Source organism: Pseudorca crassidens, chromosome 21 (assembly GCF_039906515.1).
Source record: "Pseudorca crassidens isolate mPseCra1 chromosome 21, mPseCra1.hap1, whole genome shotgun sequence".
Lineage (NCBI taxonomy): Eukaryota > Metazoa > Chordata > Mammalia > Artiodactyla > Delphinidae > Pseudorca > Pseudorca crassidens.
In genome coordinates, this window is record NC_090316.1 from 5,164,593 (window position 1) to 5,182,271 (window position 17,679).

Consider the following 17,679-nt stretch of genomic DNA (forward strand, 5'->3'; position numbering starts at 1 on the left):
CCCGGAGAAAACCATAATTCAAAAAGAGTCATGTACCACGATGTTCGTTGCGGCTCTATTTACAATAGCCCAGACATGGAAGCAACCTAAGTGTCCATCAACAGATGAATGGATAAAGAAGATGTGGCACATATATACAATGGAATATTACTCAGCCATAAAAAGAAACTAAATTGAGTTACTTGTAATGAGGTGGATGGACCTAGAGTCTGTAATACAGAGTGAAGTCAGAAAGAGAAAAACAAATACCGTATGCTAACACGTATATACGGAATCTAAGGGAAAAAAAAAAAGGTCATGAAGAACCTAGGGGCAAGACAGGAATAAAGGCATAGACCTACTAGAGGACATGGGGAGGGGGAAGGGTAAGCTGTGACAAAGCGAGACAGAGGCATGGACATATATACACTACCAGACGTAAGGTAGACAGCTAGTGGGAAGCAGCCGCATAGCACAGGGAGACCAGCTCGGTGCTTTGTGACCACCTAGAGGGGTGCGATAGGGAGGGTGGGAGGGAGGGAGACGCAAGAGGGAGGAGATATGGGGATATATGTATATGTATAGCTGATTCACTTTGTTATAAAGCAGAAACTAACACACCATTGTAAAGCAATTATACTCCAATAAAGATGTTAGAAAAAAAAGAAAAAAGAACAGGGGTGCTGTTTCTAAAGGGGAAGAGGCCGAGGGAACTGACCCAAGAGCACACAGAGCTGTGGGCTTAAAGGGAAAGGGGGCTCCACGTGCATGTGCGTGCAGAGAACACAGAGGGGGCGCCCACAAACAGCCCCGGCTCTCTCTCAGGGCTCCTTCTGTCCCAGGTTCTAGAACCTGAGCCTGGCCAAGTTGGCAGTGAGCTTCCAAGCACAGACACTTAGTAATAACTAAATGAAGCTCCAGGACATTGACTGCCCTCTGCCCTTTGAGCAGTTATGCTCAGACTATGATGATGGATTAGCGACGCACAGTCTCTTGCAGAGGGAATTAATATTTAAAATATGGTGTGTGAACTTCCACCTCTTCTTACAAAATCTAATAAAAACCTCATGCCTATGAGTTTCTCATCACGAGCAACACCAACACGTTGCTCAATGTCTCTGTCTGGGTAACTTTCCCAAGGGGAGCAAGCAGGAGCCTCTGGTGTTTCCTGCCTTCGCTGATGGCCAGCCTCGCGGACCCTGGGAACGGGGGGCGCGTCCTCTGCTGAGCCCTGAACGCACTCACCACTGCCAGATACGCTGCCTGCTGTGGCCCGCGAGGAGCCCTCTGCCTTTTTCACAATAACATTGATTAGAAGAGCTTGCCCCTGGTTACAGAAATAACAAATTCACTTTAGAAAACCAGAAAAATTGTAGTAAAACATAAAACAAATAAAAATTAGTTATGATTCCACCTTCCTGAGGTAATGAACATTAATATTCTGGAGTATTTTCTCCTATATTTGCATAAACATTTTTCTTAAATAAAACAGATTAGTTTTTTACCTCGCTTTCTCTGTGTAACATTGTGAACAATCCTCAATGATTCTTACTCCTCAAAAACATGATTTTTAATGGCTGAGTAATATTCCACTTAATGGAGAGACATACCATCATTCCCCGTTCATTTCATCATCCCCATTTGAACAGTTATGAATGTCTCTATTATAAAGAACACTGCAGTTAGAAACCCTGTACATCAATCTGTGTGCATCTCTGATGATTTCCTTAAGGCAAATTCCCAGGCATGCAGCCACCGAATCAAAGAACCACCTGACATAAGATGTGTCTAAACCAGAATGTTGGTCCTCTGCTCCCACGCTGCACTGAAGGGCAAATAAGCTACCTTGAGGGTAAGGCTCAAGAATGAGGATCCCAGCCGGGTCCTGAATGGATCCATTTTTCAAATTAAATAAGATCAAATAAATGAGCGGCCACAGGAGTTACAAGGCTGAACTGGAGAGACGGAGGCGGCAGCGGAGGGGGCAATTGCTCAGGTGCATTTTACAGGAGAGAAGAGCTAGTACTGAGAATTTCCACATGCGAAACCACAAGGAAGACCTCTGTCCCAGGACCCCTGGCATGGCTTCCACTCCCGGGCGACTGCACTCCAAGCTGTCTGTGTGAGCAGCCAGCAGATTACGTCACGTAGGTGACCAGGACAGGGCCTGGCACAAAAGCTCAAGAAATGTGCTTTCCTTTCTGCTACAATGTAATGACGAGGGTACTCAGAACACAGCCCAGCCAGCAATATGAGTCAGTAAAACTGCGGAATAAAGGCTGAACTTCACGTCCCTGCGCTCATGTCTGGGTTATTGGATCAACACAAAGTATGGCTCTTTAGCTCTGTAAGAACACGTCACTTAAAAGGGAAAGCACAAGGAAGGATAAAGCACCGACCTACAGCAATCTCCTTCCCATCTAACTCAGGCCGTAAGTACAGCCAACCTCACAGGTAAGTAACGAAGCAGTTATTAGGGGAGTATCTCAGCAGCATTTCCTTGCACCTCCTCATGCCCCAGCCCCATTTCCGTCCACCAGCCCTAAACACCACCAGACTGAAGAGACACGTCCACAGCCACACCCCTCTAACCCGAGGAGCTCCCGGTGCAGCTGCCAGCCCAGCTCAGCATCCCATCCCCGTTCAGTCTGCACAGAGTTCTCCCTGTAAGATACAGGTGTCAACAACACAATGAATTTGTTGTTTACGCCCCTCACTCCCTTTTCCTTTTCTGTTATACTTAATCTCCTGTAATGGTGGCTCAACCCACAAAGACAGTGAGAAGATAAAACTGTATCATGTGGCTGGTATCACAGATATCTTCTGACATAAGAAGTGGTGGTTGGAATTTGGATTCTAGTAAAGATAATCTTTGGTGGTGGTAGGGAAATGCCTTGCAGCACGGAAATTTTCCAAAAGCAATCGTGTCCAGTTGTTTTTAAGATGACTCATTTGGAAGCTGAGCAAGGAGCTTGAATAGGCAAATCAGAGAATTATAAATGATTAGTAAACATACGAAAACAGCTCTATCTCACTGGCCATTAGGGCGATGCAATTAAAGCAAGGTATCATTTTTCACCTCTAAAACTGGTAAAAATCTTGAAGTCTGATAACATTCAGCGTTTCTGCGGATACGGGGAAATGGGCGCTCCTCACCGCCACGGGTAGAAACAGATTTGGCACAACATCCCCGAAGGGCGATTCTGCACTACTTACCTAATGTGCACAGCCTATGACTCAGCAATCTCACTTCCAGAAACCGATCCTGTAGGCCTGCACCTCTCATACAACAGCCCCTACTGTACATGTGGCTGTTCAATTTTAAAAGTAATTTAAATGAAACAGAATTAAAAACTGAGTTCTTCCACTGACCTACTTACATTTCAAGTGCTCAACAGCTTCGCGTGGCTAGTGGCTGCCGTGTGGGACAGTGCAGACATACCTCATTTTCATCATCACAGCAAGTTCTACTGGGCAGTGCTGCCATGGGAATACGCACGGAAGTGGAGAAAGATAAACGGACAGAGATACTCAAGGCAGCGCTCTCTGTAAAGCAGACTGGATATAGGAAAAAGCGGAATAAACAAATGCCACATTTATACAAAAGTGCAAAAATTAAAAATATAAGGGATATTTATACAAACAGAGGACTCTGCTGTTAACTTTGTAAGTATGTTGCAAGACAAGATATGCATTTTAACATTTTATATAGATAGATATTTATATAATCTCTAAAGACACTGAAAAATATCGCAAGGACACATGTCAAACTATTAGTGGCAGTGGAAGAAGGAGGGACTGGAGAGAGGAATGGGAATTTTCACTTTTATTTATGTCTACATTGACTGAATCTGTAGCAACCAGCACATATTTTGTTAAAAAAAAAAAAAGATTTTCAAAAGGAGCTCTACTCTTAGAAAGATGATTTACCAGTAAGCCCTGAAGACATCATAGTCTACTCATTTCTTTTCTAAACTCGTATTTCCATCCTCTGGCCATCACTCTTCTAGATCTAGTCATCAAAAGCGTTGTCCTGAGGCCCGGGGGGGCCATGGATGCACCCATCCAGCTGTGACCCCTCCCACCAGCCTCTCCCTGGCAGCATTTCCCCCAGTTGTCCTCTTTCCTTTGCCCTCTTTTCATCCACTCACACGCTCACTGTCCCTCAGCAGCTTTACAAAACTACCAACAGGATACAGTCTCTCACACTGCAACAGGTGGCAAGGACCTCGGCAGATGTGCTTCTAACCCCCAGAACAAAGCGCGCCGTCTGACAACGCGGCCTGACCGCAGAAGAGCAGCAGGAGAGCGGGGACGGGCAGCAGCACAGACGATTCAGACACACATCCCACGGGTGAGTGCTTTTCACAACAAAATCAATCACGCCAAATATAAGAAACCAGCACTGGCAAGTGAGATGACCAATTATGTTCCAAATGTGATGGGTTTATTTTATTTTACTCTGATGCAAAACGAAAGATTCCACTACCGCAGAGACCGATATATTACAAGGTCATGAAAAAGTGGTGTGGGACATGCAGGACGTGATGGACAACTGGAGGGTCGGGTCATCTCCTTTGTAACGTGACGCTACATGTCGCTGAGCAACACATTGAAAATAACACAGCAGAACTGAACTGAAACGTGGCACGAACATGACAACTTCCGGGCATGCCTTCAGGCACACCTCCCTTAGGCTGGACTCGATATCTAGGCTTCTGTGTGAGGAGGATTACAATTCTTTGGAAGAATAAGAAGTTCACACCTTTGAAATCTCACAGAAGAATTTTAAGGCCAAAACATAGTGGGTTGACTTCTCTTCACCTCCAGGGACAAAGCTGATGCTCTATTCAAAACCACATTAAGCTTCTAGTTCAAATCCCAGCCCGACCTTGTGCCCTCCTGCATTGAAGTTCTTTCCATCGATTAGAGCTGACAGGGTCAGTTTCACTCCTAGGAAGAAGCAAACACCACAATCACTTGTAACAAGCATTACAATCAGATCTGCATTTCCTAGAAACAATGGGTGGAATCAATGGCATGGGTTACAGCTGGCTATGAGATTACCTCTTACTAACTCGATGCCAGGTTATCCACAGCCACCTGATCTGCAAAGCACAGTCATGGCACACTTTATTTGGAGTTCACGGTTAAGAATGATGAGTGATCAACCAAACTCACAAGCCACAGTAACCAAGTTATTATTAGGAATACAGTAAGTCCCCTATATACAAACCTCCAAGCTGTGAACTTTCAAAGATGCGAACGTGTGTTCACACGTCCAGTCATGGAAGTTAGTTCACGTGTCTGGCAAACATGGTCACATGTGTGCATCCTCTACAAGTGGTTGTGCTTTTGTGTAGTTTACTGTACAGTACTGTATAGAATACAGTAGTACGGTATCTCTATTTCAAGCCCAGGATGTCCAGAAGCAAGCATAAAAGCAGTGGTGATGTAGCTGGTACAGTACTACCCAGACATCACTAGATCGTCTCTTCAAGAGGGTAGACAGAATTGAATCCAGCAAGGAGCCAGAACCTGTGCCATCAGCGTCAGCCATGAGTGAAATGGCAGCTTGCGCTCCATCTCCTGTTGCTGACGACCCTTCAGCTCTACCATCTCCCACCTCCTCTCCCCACTCCAGTCAGTAACTCTTCTTGCCTGTCCACTCGATGCCAGCCCCTGTGTGCCAGTTGTTGTACTGGACTACTGTACTTTTTAAGGTAGTGTACTGAAAGATTAAAAATGTTTTATTTGTTGTGCTTGTTTTTTTATGTATTATTTGTGTGAAAAGTATTATAAACCTATTACAATACAGTACTATATAGCCAATTGTGTTAGCTGGGTACCTAGGCTAACTCTGTTGGACTTACGAACAAATTGGACTTACAAACGCGCTCTTGGAACGGAACTCGTTTATATGTAGGGAACTTACTGTACAAAAATATTTTTTTAAACAAAAGTGCTTAATCTGTTTTACTTTGAACAACCAAATGTTACAAAACGGTCTGAATCAACCTAAAGTGATTGCAGGTTGTCTGTAGGTTCTTTTCATTATTCCTCAATCACCTTCTACCCCAAGCCCACAGTTATTCACTCCTTTACTCACCTGGTCGAAGGGTCTGAGTATAACCCAGTCCAATCAGGCTGGCATTATTCACTTTAGCCTAAGATTAGGAGATGAAATAGAAACAGTTAGAAAACAATCAATTTCATAATATGTAAGTCCAACATAACCACTCCATGCATCAGATTTCCAAAGCTGAAACACCTTAGGACCAATCCAGAATTAGTAAAACTGAAAACTTAATTAATAAAAGATAAATCTTTTAAGAAGTCAGTAGAGGACAGAGGGGACCTTGAGAATGCATGCTTAAAGGCCTCGAGCAAAATTTTAAAACACTGTGCAGCCAAACATCCCTCCTGTGAACTGAATTCTTTTGAGTTACCACTTTTACAGCCTCCGACAGTGGTATGAGCATGAACTCTGGTGAGAGACAGATCTGGGATCAAATCTTGGCACCTGTCTCTTATTGTGTGACCTTGGGCAAGTTACCTGACCTCTCTAAGTCTCAGCTCCCTCATCTATAAAATGCAGATGAGGGTAATACTACTCATCCAATAATTAGTTGTGAGGGTTAAATGAGATAATACACATAAAGTCTTAGCATAGGACCTGAAATTTAAGAGCTCAATTAGTGTTATTAACAAGAATTACCAATGGCAACAGGAATAGTAATTGAAACCCAGGAACTTACAGATAAGAAAATTTTGAGGCCAAAGAGATAAAATGACTTTAGGTCAGACAACAAATACAGAAGGAACTAAGATTAGAACCCACAGCTCCTGACTTCAGGTATATGCTCTTTTCACTACACAATGAGTAGCTCAGAGTTAATAAAGAACATGCAGACTACAACCACATCACAGCATCCATTTACGACTTAGACGAAACCCTAAGAGCAGACCCAATCTGCAGCACATTCTTACACACAGAGAAGTTCTACAGTCCAGCTTGTACTTAGCGGCGATGCCGAAACGGGTGTTGTTACTGCCAGCCGTCCACGCGAGGTTTATTGATGTTTCAATCTTCTCGTTCACCTTCTGGTAGATCGACCCTCCAAATTCAGTGCCATCGTTCCTGTTTTCACAGCGTAAGAAAAGTCATAAATATCTAGTTTGTTACAATATGGAAACAAATTCTAAGACTAACTAAATCGGGTCTTATTTTACAGCTACAGACTTCAGCAGACTTCTAGCACAACAGACTTCCAAACAAACCGGTTATGTGATTTATAGCCACCTAATTAAAGCACAGTAACATCTGACTCATTTACTTGGCTCCTCCACAAGACATGAATTTCTTAGACACAATTCAATTATGCACAAAGGCAGACACCTCAAGTAAGTATGATCTGTATGTCTCTGACATGTTCACAGTATTTAGAAACTTCAAAGTAGAGTTATATAAAGATTCTGCAAAAAAAAATATATAGTAGTACAAGTCAATTCTGGATTTCACTCAAAACACAATCTTAGCATTAGAAAGCACCCTCCAGACAATAGCTACAGTGCATGGCCCCAGGGAAGTACACGACGTATTGCTTCAGAGCACCTCAGCAGTCAGTCCCTGAGTTTTCATAATACTGTTTCATCAATTTCAACGCCTCTTTCTACACCACTAGCGACCTTATTTAAGTGGAACAGACTGTCTAGTGGAAAGCAATCTGTAACACTTCAAAAACACAGAGCTGATCCTTTGCTTTTCTTCCTGGGACAGCAGCAGTGCCCAGTAGGCCAAGACATAAAATACAGTTTAAAAGTTCAAATTCATGTAACCAACAGGCTGCAGCCTACAGACTTGAACCCAGGACTGCTCTGAGGACTTCTGCTACTTCTGAATACAACCCAGGTAACTGATTCTGACCAGGGTACCTGAAAACCTCCAGAGAATTACACTGGGGATGCTCCAGGACGCTCAGATCAATTAGGGGGTTGTTCATGATCCTAACAGACCTGCTTCTAGAAACTGACAAGATGAACAGGGAACCAGAGGAAGCAGGAACGCCTCCAAAGGATCCCTTCTATCAGGAGGTGACCCCTGCCCCGGGCCCTCTCCATCCCAGTGGCTGGGGTACAGGCTCAGAGGCCAGCAACTGCCAGCAGCACAACACCAGCGCCAAGTGCACTAACTCTGCAGTGCTTTGCCGACTACGAGCGGCACAGTGTAGCTGGATGTCCACCAAGGCATGACGTCATGCCAGCACCACCCCTTCCAACCTTCTCCACATGCTAATGGCTACCATCCTCTGGGCGACTGTGCCGGCACTAAAGGAGGAACTCTGAACCGTGAATACTCACACGTGAGTGTGCAGCTGGAAGTCTGCAGCCTTGTAACCCAGGGCGAAATTATTCTGTGACAGTTTGGATTTGGCTGTATCAAAACTCATCTGATAGCCAGCAAGCCAACCTTCAATGGCCAACACAGCCCAGCCATAGATGGTTGGTCCAGAAAAATCTATATCAACATTACTGCCAAGACTGAAACAATCCCGTTTATAGGAGGCCTTCAATTTCCCACTCTTCTTTCTGTAAAAAAAAACAAATGAAAACAGCACAAGTTTTCACTGCTGTCCAGAATTTTTAGAGTAAGATCCCTCCTCTCCCATAATGTAAATACTGTTTTGGCAGGTGGCCCATATACAGTAAAAATGTTTCAAATGACAGCTCTACAAATGTAATTTTGTTAGGATTAGAAATATATATACTATTTTTTACCTATTCCTCACTGTAAGTTCAAATGATAGGGTATTTCATGATTAATTTCATGAAAGCATAAGTATAAAAAGGTGTAAGATATTTCAGTACCAAATTAATAATCTGAATGTGTATGTATACAGACATATAAGAAACCAAATTTCTTTAAATGTTTCCAAATGCTACAAAAGGTAATGCCCGACAAACTTCTAAACTATTAACCTGTCACAGAGAGAAGTGTACTTTTTTTTTTTAATAAGCGTATTTATTTTCCTTAGGCCAGTGTTTTCTCCCTGGACAATGTTAGATGGATGGAACAGAAGTGTACATTTTTGAAGGACAATACTGAAAACACGAAATCAGTTCTTAATAGTCCTGTGCTTGTCCTGAAGACAACACAGGTGTGTAGCAGGAAGGACACGCCTGCTGTTACAGTGGAGGAGAAATGCCACGTGGCCCCCATCGAGCACCTGTCCTTTAGAGAGAGGCAGGTAGGAAACAACATAATCCCCATTTTTCAGATGAAAAAACTGAGTCAGAGAAGTTGGGGGATTTATAAAGGCTAAGAAATCAAGTAAGCGGAACTATTCTTTGCAGTGTTCTGGTGCCAGGAGACTACACTCTTCTCTTAAGATGTTAACTTCTCAGCAAGACATCACATCCGTGAATCTTCAGGACAGCTTAAAAAATATCTCGTCTCAGACCCCTCTAGCTCCTACGTTTTTTCTACTAGGTGCCTCTTTGAGTGTCACATAGGGAGTGTCCTCAGCGAGGGTCCCTCCCTCCCTCCTGCACACACAGGTCTCTGTGCCCCTCACCTCCAGAGCTCCTCCTGCAGTTCCCTGCCCTAGGCCCCTCTATCCCTTCAAGCCACAAGACCATTTCAGAAAATGGGGTTGGGATAATTACCCTGTGTTCGGTACAAATATGGTATCAAGAGTCAGTTTCAACCCTTCAGCCAACTGAAAAATAAAGATTTCAAATTAACAATCAGCAATTTTTGATTCTTTTCTTGACTTGAAAAACCAATTCTAAAGTTTTCTCTAACTTCCTAACAAATAAGAAAGTCATTAAAGAAAGCCAAATATTAAATGATTTAATAAATTTCCTCTTCTTCCTTCCCTGCCCCCTATCCCACTCCCCTCACCCCCAGGCTTCATCATGATTCTCTCACCCAAAAAAAGGCTAAAACATACAGGTCAAATCCTGTTATAGCCAATAATGTAAATTAGAGTACAAAACCAGAAAATCCCAATACAACAAAATAACTGTGATACTCTCTTGAAATTATTGTAACTGGACATTTAACAAGCCAACCTAAGTAATTTATTCAGCTATGTATACATATGCATTATCTATATATGGTAATGTGCAAATAAACATACTTCAAAAACTAGTGCCCTGAATGTAGCAGGCACTTGACAACTGCTGAAACATTTTCTCTTTGAAAACATTAAAGAATTTTAGAAACATTTTTCTGTGGAGTCAATTTTGCAATGATTACAAAACAAAATTAAATTAGATCACTTTGACAAATAGCTTGGTCTACTCAGGAGAGGCTCAGCTGTGTAACAATAAGTATTATAGAACTGGTCAGAACAAAAGATATCATAATTACGTACACAGCAACAAAACCTTACTTTCTAGAAACATAAAACATACCAAAGAAGGCCACATGCAGAGAAAAAAATACGAAAACTAGACAGGGTTGCAAGATCTCAAATTATATTTGGGATTTGTTCATTATTTTATCCCCAAGATAATTTTACCCTACAAATATCTTCCAACGCTCTCTTACCTTATTCTCCAAAGAGACTTCTGTCCCAAGAGTATTGTCTGTGTTCCACTTTTGGGTGAAGGTCAGTCCATAGTTACAAATCTTGTATTTGGTCTCTAGGTTGCCTGATGCTTTCCCTGTATCAGTGTAAGCATGACCAGAAGTAGAAAATTCCTGGTAAGAAAAAATAATTACTTTAAAATCAGCTTATGAGATAGAAAATATTCATTCCAGAAAGTAATGTTCAATGTAACAGAAACCAACACAACTTACTTTTTACCACAGCCCTACTCTGCAGCAACTTATTTCCTGCTTTCCTTCCTTCTTTCCAGTCTCTAAATATTTTAACCAGTCTTGCATCTTCCCATTACTCCACCTCTCTTACTGCTATTTCTGTGCCATATACTCTCTTACTAAATGGGAATCTCTCTTTTAAAAGAAAAATATCTTTACTGAAAATAAATGCCTTTTCTAAAAAGACAAAAATATTGAATCTTAAATATGTACTTTCATGACACGAAAAAGACTATCAGTTCTCTATCGTACCTTGTGAACTATTAGTTAACTTTAAAGTCCTTAAAAATCCCCAAACACTAGAAGCCCTAGATTGCCCCCTTTTAATAGGGCCAGAACTTTAATGCATTAAAAAGCCTTATTTTTATTGTGGTGAAATACACTTAACATAAAATTTATCATTTTAACCATATTTATGTATACAGTTCACTGGCATTAAGTACATTCACACTGTTATAAAAACTTTATTGCTTTTGTCCACAAAACTATCCATAAGACTATCAGCGTACACAATTTCAATAATTGAAAGTACCCATTTTTCACAAGAAAATGGAATGTTGTAACTTATCCCTCTTCCCTGTCAAATAGTTACTATGAATGCCTTAAAATATATTCTCCTCCCAGTTAGGTGTCCCTCAGTCATATGACAATAAGCAATTAGAAATAGATCTCCTTCTAGGGGAAGCAAACAGTCAACACCTGTCACTGTCAATCTATGAACTGTCAAGAAAAAACGTTTCTGATTGGCCCTGTTTTTAAAGAACATTTCTGAAATACTGCCAACAGTAAAGAAACCCTGCCAACCCTGCCCCCTAACGCTCGTTCTACAGGCTGATGAAACAACTGGGAAACTGTGATCTGTTTATCTACACCACGCAGAAAGTTTTCAAAGAGAATATCACACTGCACACTAAGGGCAAGGCCTTGGTAAAACACGATAAAATGCTAGTCACGTTTAATAGTTCACATCACTTTCTTTTAGTAGATCCAGCTACCTAGTGTTTCATTTTTCACATTTACCTTTCATAAACTTGCAAGTATAGCAAATATAAACCTTAATTTTGGTGCAAAAAATAAAGGTAAAAGAGTATTTAGTCTATATTTCTTTCTTATCATCATCATTTCTTAGTCTGAAGCTCTGTCAAAAATCTAAAATGCCAGAGGTACAAATCTCAAAGAAAAGGCTAGAACTTTCCTAAGTTGAGTTCCAGGCTCACAATTGCTTCAGTTTTTGTCTAATTTCATAATTAGCTCAAACAGTGCAAAATATATTTATAACATGCACATAACATCTACGGTTCTGCATTAAATGCTAGTATGCAACAAAACAATCATGAAAATGTTACTGTTATAGATGGCATATCATAAAAATACCAAGATACGATCAAGAAAATTTGGAGCAGTGGATGAAATTTACCCTGAATCAGTACCAGAGAACAAAAGCAGCCATAAAAACAAGCACACAAATACACTGTTTCTCTTACCATCTGAATGAATATTCACACACAACAGCAGCATGAAAGGGAGATAAAATTTTAGTTGTTGATTTTTGCAAGACAAACCTACCTTGAGCAAATTCTGAAGTACTAATCAAAATGAGTATAACTTTTCTAATTTAATAGATGATATAACAAAATCCCATCCTAGTAGGGGAGTCGCATACATATTTATTCACTACTAGAAAACCCAGGGAAAGAATCATAGTGACAAACCAGGACTATATGAAGCATAAGACAAAGTACCATAAATACTCCACATGCTTCTTGCCCTTCTAATTTAATCATTATATCCAGAAATAAAATTTGCGCTGGTTTGAATCGGTAAATACCAAACAAAAAAGATGCAGCCAATAAAGAGAAATCAGAGAATAAGGTGAGGGTAAAGTTGATCTATTTGCTGAGACTTACTTAAAGAAAGCTCTGGTCAGTGACGCTTTGATAATACACTGATATATCCTTTACCATATTCTTAACTTCCAGTAAAAAAGACTTTATGAACATTAATAAAAACTGTAGACTAATCTTCTACATGCATTTCTACATTTGTTTCAACTAATCATGAAGGGACAGAGACTAAAATTAATTTGTTTTTGTAAAAGGGCAACAAAATTTGCATGAACCCAATACAAGGGAAGCAAAGATTTTAGTGTCCATATACATATTCATGAAAGTATAAAGATATGGCATGGGTCAAAAATATATACATATATACACATACATATGTATACATATAAAGATATGGCATGGGTCAAAAATATATATATATATATACACATACATATGTATACATATAAAGATATGGCATGGGTCAAAAAAATATATATATATATACATACATACGTATACATATATTCTGTATCTTCTGAGAATAAGACTCAGAATACTCTTATTATGACAAACACAAAGGGTCTCCCCCCAAATTCAACCTGACTGTCCTTGGGCTCAAGTGGCTGGGCAGCTCACTGAAATCTGAGAGCAGGACAAAGCTGCAGGGAAGACAGCATAGCACCAGAAGTATGCCGTTTCAAGTAACTTGACTAAACAATGATTTTTAAACAGGTTTCTTTAACTTAATTATGCCACATCTATTAAAAATATATTAAGGGCCTTCCCTGGTGGTGCAGTGGTTGAGAATCCACCTGCCAATACAGGGGACACGGGTTTGATCCCTGGTCCAGGAAGACCCCACATGCCACAGAGCAACTAAGCCCATGCACCACAACTACTGAGCCTGCGCTCTAGAGCCCGCGAGCCACAACTACTGAAGCCCGTGCACCTAGAGCCTGTGCTCTGCAACAAGAGAAGCCACCGCAACGAGGAGCCCGTGCACCGCAATGAAGAGCAGCCCCGCTTGCCACAACTAGAGAAAGCCTGCGTGCAGCAACGAAGGCCCAACGCAGCCAAAAATATAATTAATTAATTGATTGAAAAAATATATATATATATTAAGTACTTACCACTCCACTACATGACTTGGTTCTCAGATCTATTTTGACCATGCCAAATCCTAGACACACACAGAAATACACATTAATGTACAAAATGTGACATGCACTCCAGTCTTTGCAACTTAGAAATTATGAAAATAGTCCATAGTACATTCCATGGAAAATACTCAGTATTCTTGTTAGGTGAGAGTTCCACAAGGAATTGAATTATAACAAAATAACTTAAGTTTAATTTTTAAGTCCCTCAAAATAATAAAGACATATTTTGAAAATATAAGTTAAAAAAACAAATGGATGAAAGGAATATGTACTATTTTAAGAACCAAAATTATTAGAAATTATGCAGATATATATATACAAGCTTAAAATATATAATTAACATTACTAGTTAATAAAAAATCAAATGTGTACAGCACAAAAAATTAAAAATGCAAAGACTAAATTTTTAAAACTAAATGTCCACTTGCTTTCAAACACTGTATGTTCCTCCAAAGAAGTCAAAAGCTGTGTCTTCACCCTCGTGAAAAACTACACCCCCTACGTTAGCTGTCCCCAGGGCTAACCAAAGGAGGCACACATATTACAGATTTATATGATTTCACCCAACAGATAATATTAAATACGCAAATGCTATGTATGTGTTAATGTACACAACAGCTTTTAATGCCTGTGGGACTCTACCTCTAAAAACAGAAGTCTAGTAACCTGCTAATGGTGATCCCCTTAAATCTTGTAAAATAGATTAATGCTGACTTAACCTCATTCTACTAAGCACAGTCTCTCCCATATAGTAGGCATTCAGTACTAATGCTTACCCCCAAATTGGCAATTCACAATAGCATACGTACCATATCCTTTGTTGAAGACATCCTTGGCAGCCTTTCCTAGGTCACAGTAAGTCGGTGTGTTACACATATCTTATAAAGAAAAATGAGGACAAGGGAATAAAAGTAACTATTTAGTATTTATTCACTGTTCAGCTGTTTAGTTCTGTGAGAAGAGGTATACAGCTTTTTCTTCCTTTGTGTCATTAATGCTTATGCCCTAATGCAAGCCAAGTTAAGAGAAAGCATGCTGCTCCTTTAAAAAGAGCTTTCCAGAATGCTAGAGAATAAAAGGGTTTTTCATGAGATTCACAAAGGTCATCTTTCTGATTGCATTGCAAAGAAAAGAAATTTCTCCCAGGCTGAAGGAGATGCTCTGTTAAACTGGACTTTTACTTTTTAAAAAAATGCAAAAATGTACATTAGAAAAACATTTCTTGGGCTGTTATAAAGCCAAAGAGCTGTGTAAGATGTCAAGGTAAATTTTCTGAGGATCTGTAAAACAGATGCAATTAAACATCTTCAGGGTTACCGTTTTTGCCACTCTTGACATTCAGTTCTTAAGAATTACCACACTAATTGAAATGTATTCACCCAGAGTATGCCCTCTCTCAAAACTCTTCTTAAAATAAAGTGCTATAATCTTACCTAGTAACCAGATATAGGACAGGGTCTACATGCAGTGGTCTGCTCCCCCAAATCAGTATACACTCTAAAGTTACAGCCTTCAAAACCCAAGGGGCTTGACTTTTCATCTTGCCTACTTAGTATTCAGCCAGCCTTTCTACTGTCAAGATGACCCTCACATCAAAATCTCAGGCCTATTGACACTGCTGAACATACCACTCCTTTGCCCTGTGCACCACGGGAAACCTCTTCCTGCAGCAGCCTCAACAGCCACATCCAACAGGTCGTAGAACCACCTCAAGCAACCCCACTGGCCCCATTACTACACCAGAAACATCCAGAGCACCAGCTAGCCCCTGAACCACCGACACAACCGAAGGTATTTAGTTCTATTTGGCTGAGCTCTTAGTCTGGCCTGCTGCTAAGTTTCTGCCTATCCCACCACACCTTAACACTACACACACTTTATGGTGCACTTCGTAATTGTGAATTCACTTAAAATTTGTCCCTTAACCTAAACCTGTCAAATATGACAGATATTAGGATATGTTAAGAGAACAGAGTATTAAAATATACATAAAGTTAAGAAGAAACCGTAAAGGCGAGAGGAGATAAATGTACTGACTCATGGCCATCCTAAAGCTTTGCTGTTCTAAGCCACAAGGTTTCGTAGTTCACTCCCAGAGCAATTGATTTACAATTCAGTCCTCTGTATTCAAAGGATCAATTTTAGGCTTTTTACACATTGCCAACTGCAATCTGATATTACTCTTTATGATCACAACCGATGCCGGTATCTGTTGAAATGTTTCCCGAAATGCAGGCACTACGTATTCAAATAGAAATGTTAAGGCTTTACAGTCTGGTTTTTTCTCTACTGACAAGAGAAAAGATACACTTAAATGTTTAGAAACATCCATCCAGGGACCATTACAGTCTTTTAGCATTTTCCTTCTTTTTCAAAACGACCTGCCAGACACTTTGCAAAAGTCGTGTAGGGGGTTGGACCTCAATTTTACCTAGTTCAAGCTTACTTTTTCAGGCCCAGGATCCTGATGGGAAGTGCACTGCTGGTATGATCAAGCAAAAACTCGAGAAGCCCCAGAGACGACACGTTCCGCACATTTCCATGACTACAAATGCACTTGTCCGTGGGCACGCACAGCGCACCGGGGTTGCAGGAGCCGCAGTCGAGGGATGGGGGTGACGGGTTAGTTATAACCCAGCTTCACACGATTACTAACGGGACCGTCAGCTCGCCTCGCCCCTTGAAGGTGCACATTCAGCATCCTCCCCTCGGCGGCAGGGAGTGGAAGAGCCCCCCTGATGGTGGACTCCAATGCCAGGGAGGAAGCCGGGGGCGGGGGTGGGTTCGGGGTTCGAGGACCCGACTTCCCTCGAAACCAACCTCCCGTCCGGCCTGACGCCCGGAGAGTCCTGGGGACCGGCCAGGCGCAAGCAGGTGGCGGCGCGGCGGTGCATCACCCGAGGGGCCGGTCCCCGCCGACCCCGCCCGCTGGCCCGCGCCCCGTTAGGCGGCCCTTCCTCCCGCAGGGCCCTGCCGGTCGCCCCGCCCCCGCCCGGCCGCCGGCCCGAGGCCCCGGCTCGCCTCACCTCCGACGGGAGGACCTGTCCGCTCAGCCAGGAGGGCGCGCCCGCTCCGCCAGGGCACCGAAGAAAGTCTTCAGAGCAACGCCGTCCGCGCCTGCGCGGCCCCACGCCCACGGCGCCTGCGCGCCCCGAGCCCCGCGTCGCGGCTGCGCCGGAGTGTCGCGCCGGGGTCGCGCGCGGCAGGCCCGAGGCGGACCTACATCTCCAACCGTCCGAGTGCGCGCGTGCGCGGCAGGGCCCGGCGCGCAGGGACGGGCGGAGGTTGACGTGGGGCGCGCAGGCCGGGCGACCGCACCTTTGTCCGCGAGGGGCCCGCTCTCGCGAGAAGGCGCGGAGACTACTAGTTACCGTTGCCAGGGGAGGGGCCGCGGCGGCGGATGCGGCGGTACCAGCTACTCCGCAGTGGGTGCTGGCACAGCCGACCCCGGCGTCTTCTCTGGCGGATGCCTGGCAGATCTGTATGGGGATTTCGTGTAAGGGTGACTAAAATTCAAGAATGTGGCCCTTAGGTCATCTCGTCTTAAGGATGAGAAAAATAAGTCCCGAGGGGGTAAGTGACGTGACTTATTCAAGATGACACAGGGTAAATGATATTTCAAAGGCAGAGAGGAGATGGAGGCGGGAAAGCTCTCCTTCAGAGACGAACTGCAGCTCGTAAGTGTAGAAGAAATTATAGAAATAGGAAATCACCACTTTGGAGCCACCAATAACTGATTCAAGCAAAATTCCTCGATAGATGCTGGATGGTTGAGGATATTCATACAGTTCCAAAGTGTCATCCCACAGGTTACTTAGTGAAGAGAAAAGGGTACCTTCACATCAAAGAAGTCACCCTCAATCGAGTGATCAAACTTGACATCACC

The 17,679-nt window shown here is 42.3% G+C and overlaps 1 protein-coding gene across 2 annotated transcripts; it reads right to left on the reverse strand.

Moving 5' to 3' along the window:
- Positions 1-4,404: 4,404 nt before the first annotated feature.
- VDAC3 (voltage dependent anion channel 3) lies at positions 4,405-17,039 on the reverse strand. 2 transcript variants are annotated; one of them, XM_067722088.1, is made up of 9 exons: positions 16,820-17,039; positions 14,603-14,671; positions 13,764-13,813; positions 10,535-10,687; positions 9,646-9,698; positions 8,341-8,568; positions 6,970-7,120; positions 6,089-6,146; positions 4,405-4,932 (listed from the first exon to the last, which is right to left on the reverse strand). In XM_067722088.1, the coding sequence occupies exons 2-9, from the start codon at positions 14,667-14,669 to the stop codon at positions 4,841-4,843; spliced, it is 852 nt and encodes a 283-aa protein (XP_067578189.1). In that variant the 5' UTR covers positions 14,670-14,671; positions 16,820-17,039; the 3' UTR covers positions 4,405-4,840. The 2 variants fall into 2 exon arrangements, with proteins under 2 accessions (XP_067578189.1, XP_067578190.1); XM_067722089.1 differs by lacking the exon at positions 16,820-17,039 and adding an exon at positions 16,240-16,618.
- Between the last annotated feature and the right edge of the window lie 640 nt (positions 17,040-17,679).

Bases quoted from the DNA above. Each gene is read 5' to 3' on its own strand.
- VDAC3 (XM_067722088.1), bottom strand. From the start codon at position 14,669: ATGTGTAACACACCGACTTACTGTGACCTAGGAAAGGCTGCCAAGGAT. The intron at 13,814-14,602 runs GTACGTATGCTA...GTGTGTGTCTAG, and splicing joins TGTCTTCAACAAAGGATATG to GATTTGGCATGGTCAAAATA. The intron at 9,699-10,534 runs GTAAGAGAGCGT...TTTATTTTTCAG, and splicing joins AAGTCTCTTTGGAGAATAAG to TTGGCTGAAGGGTTGAAACT.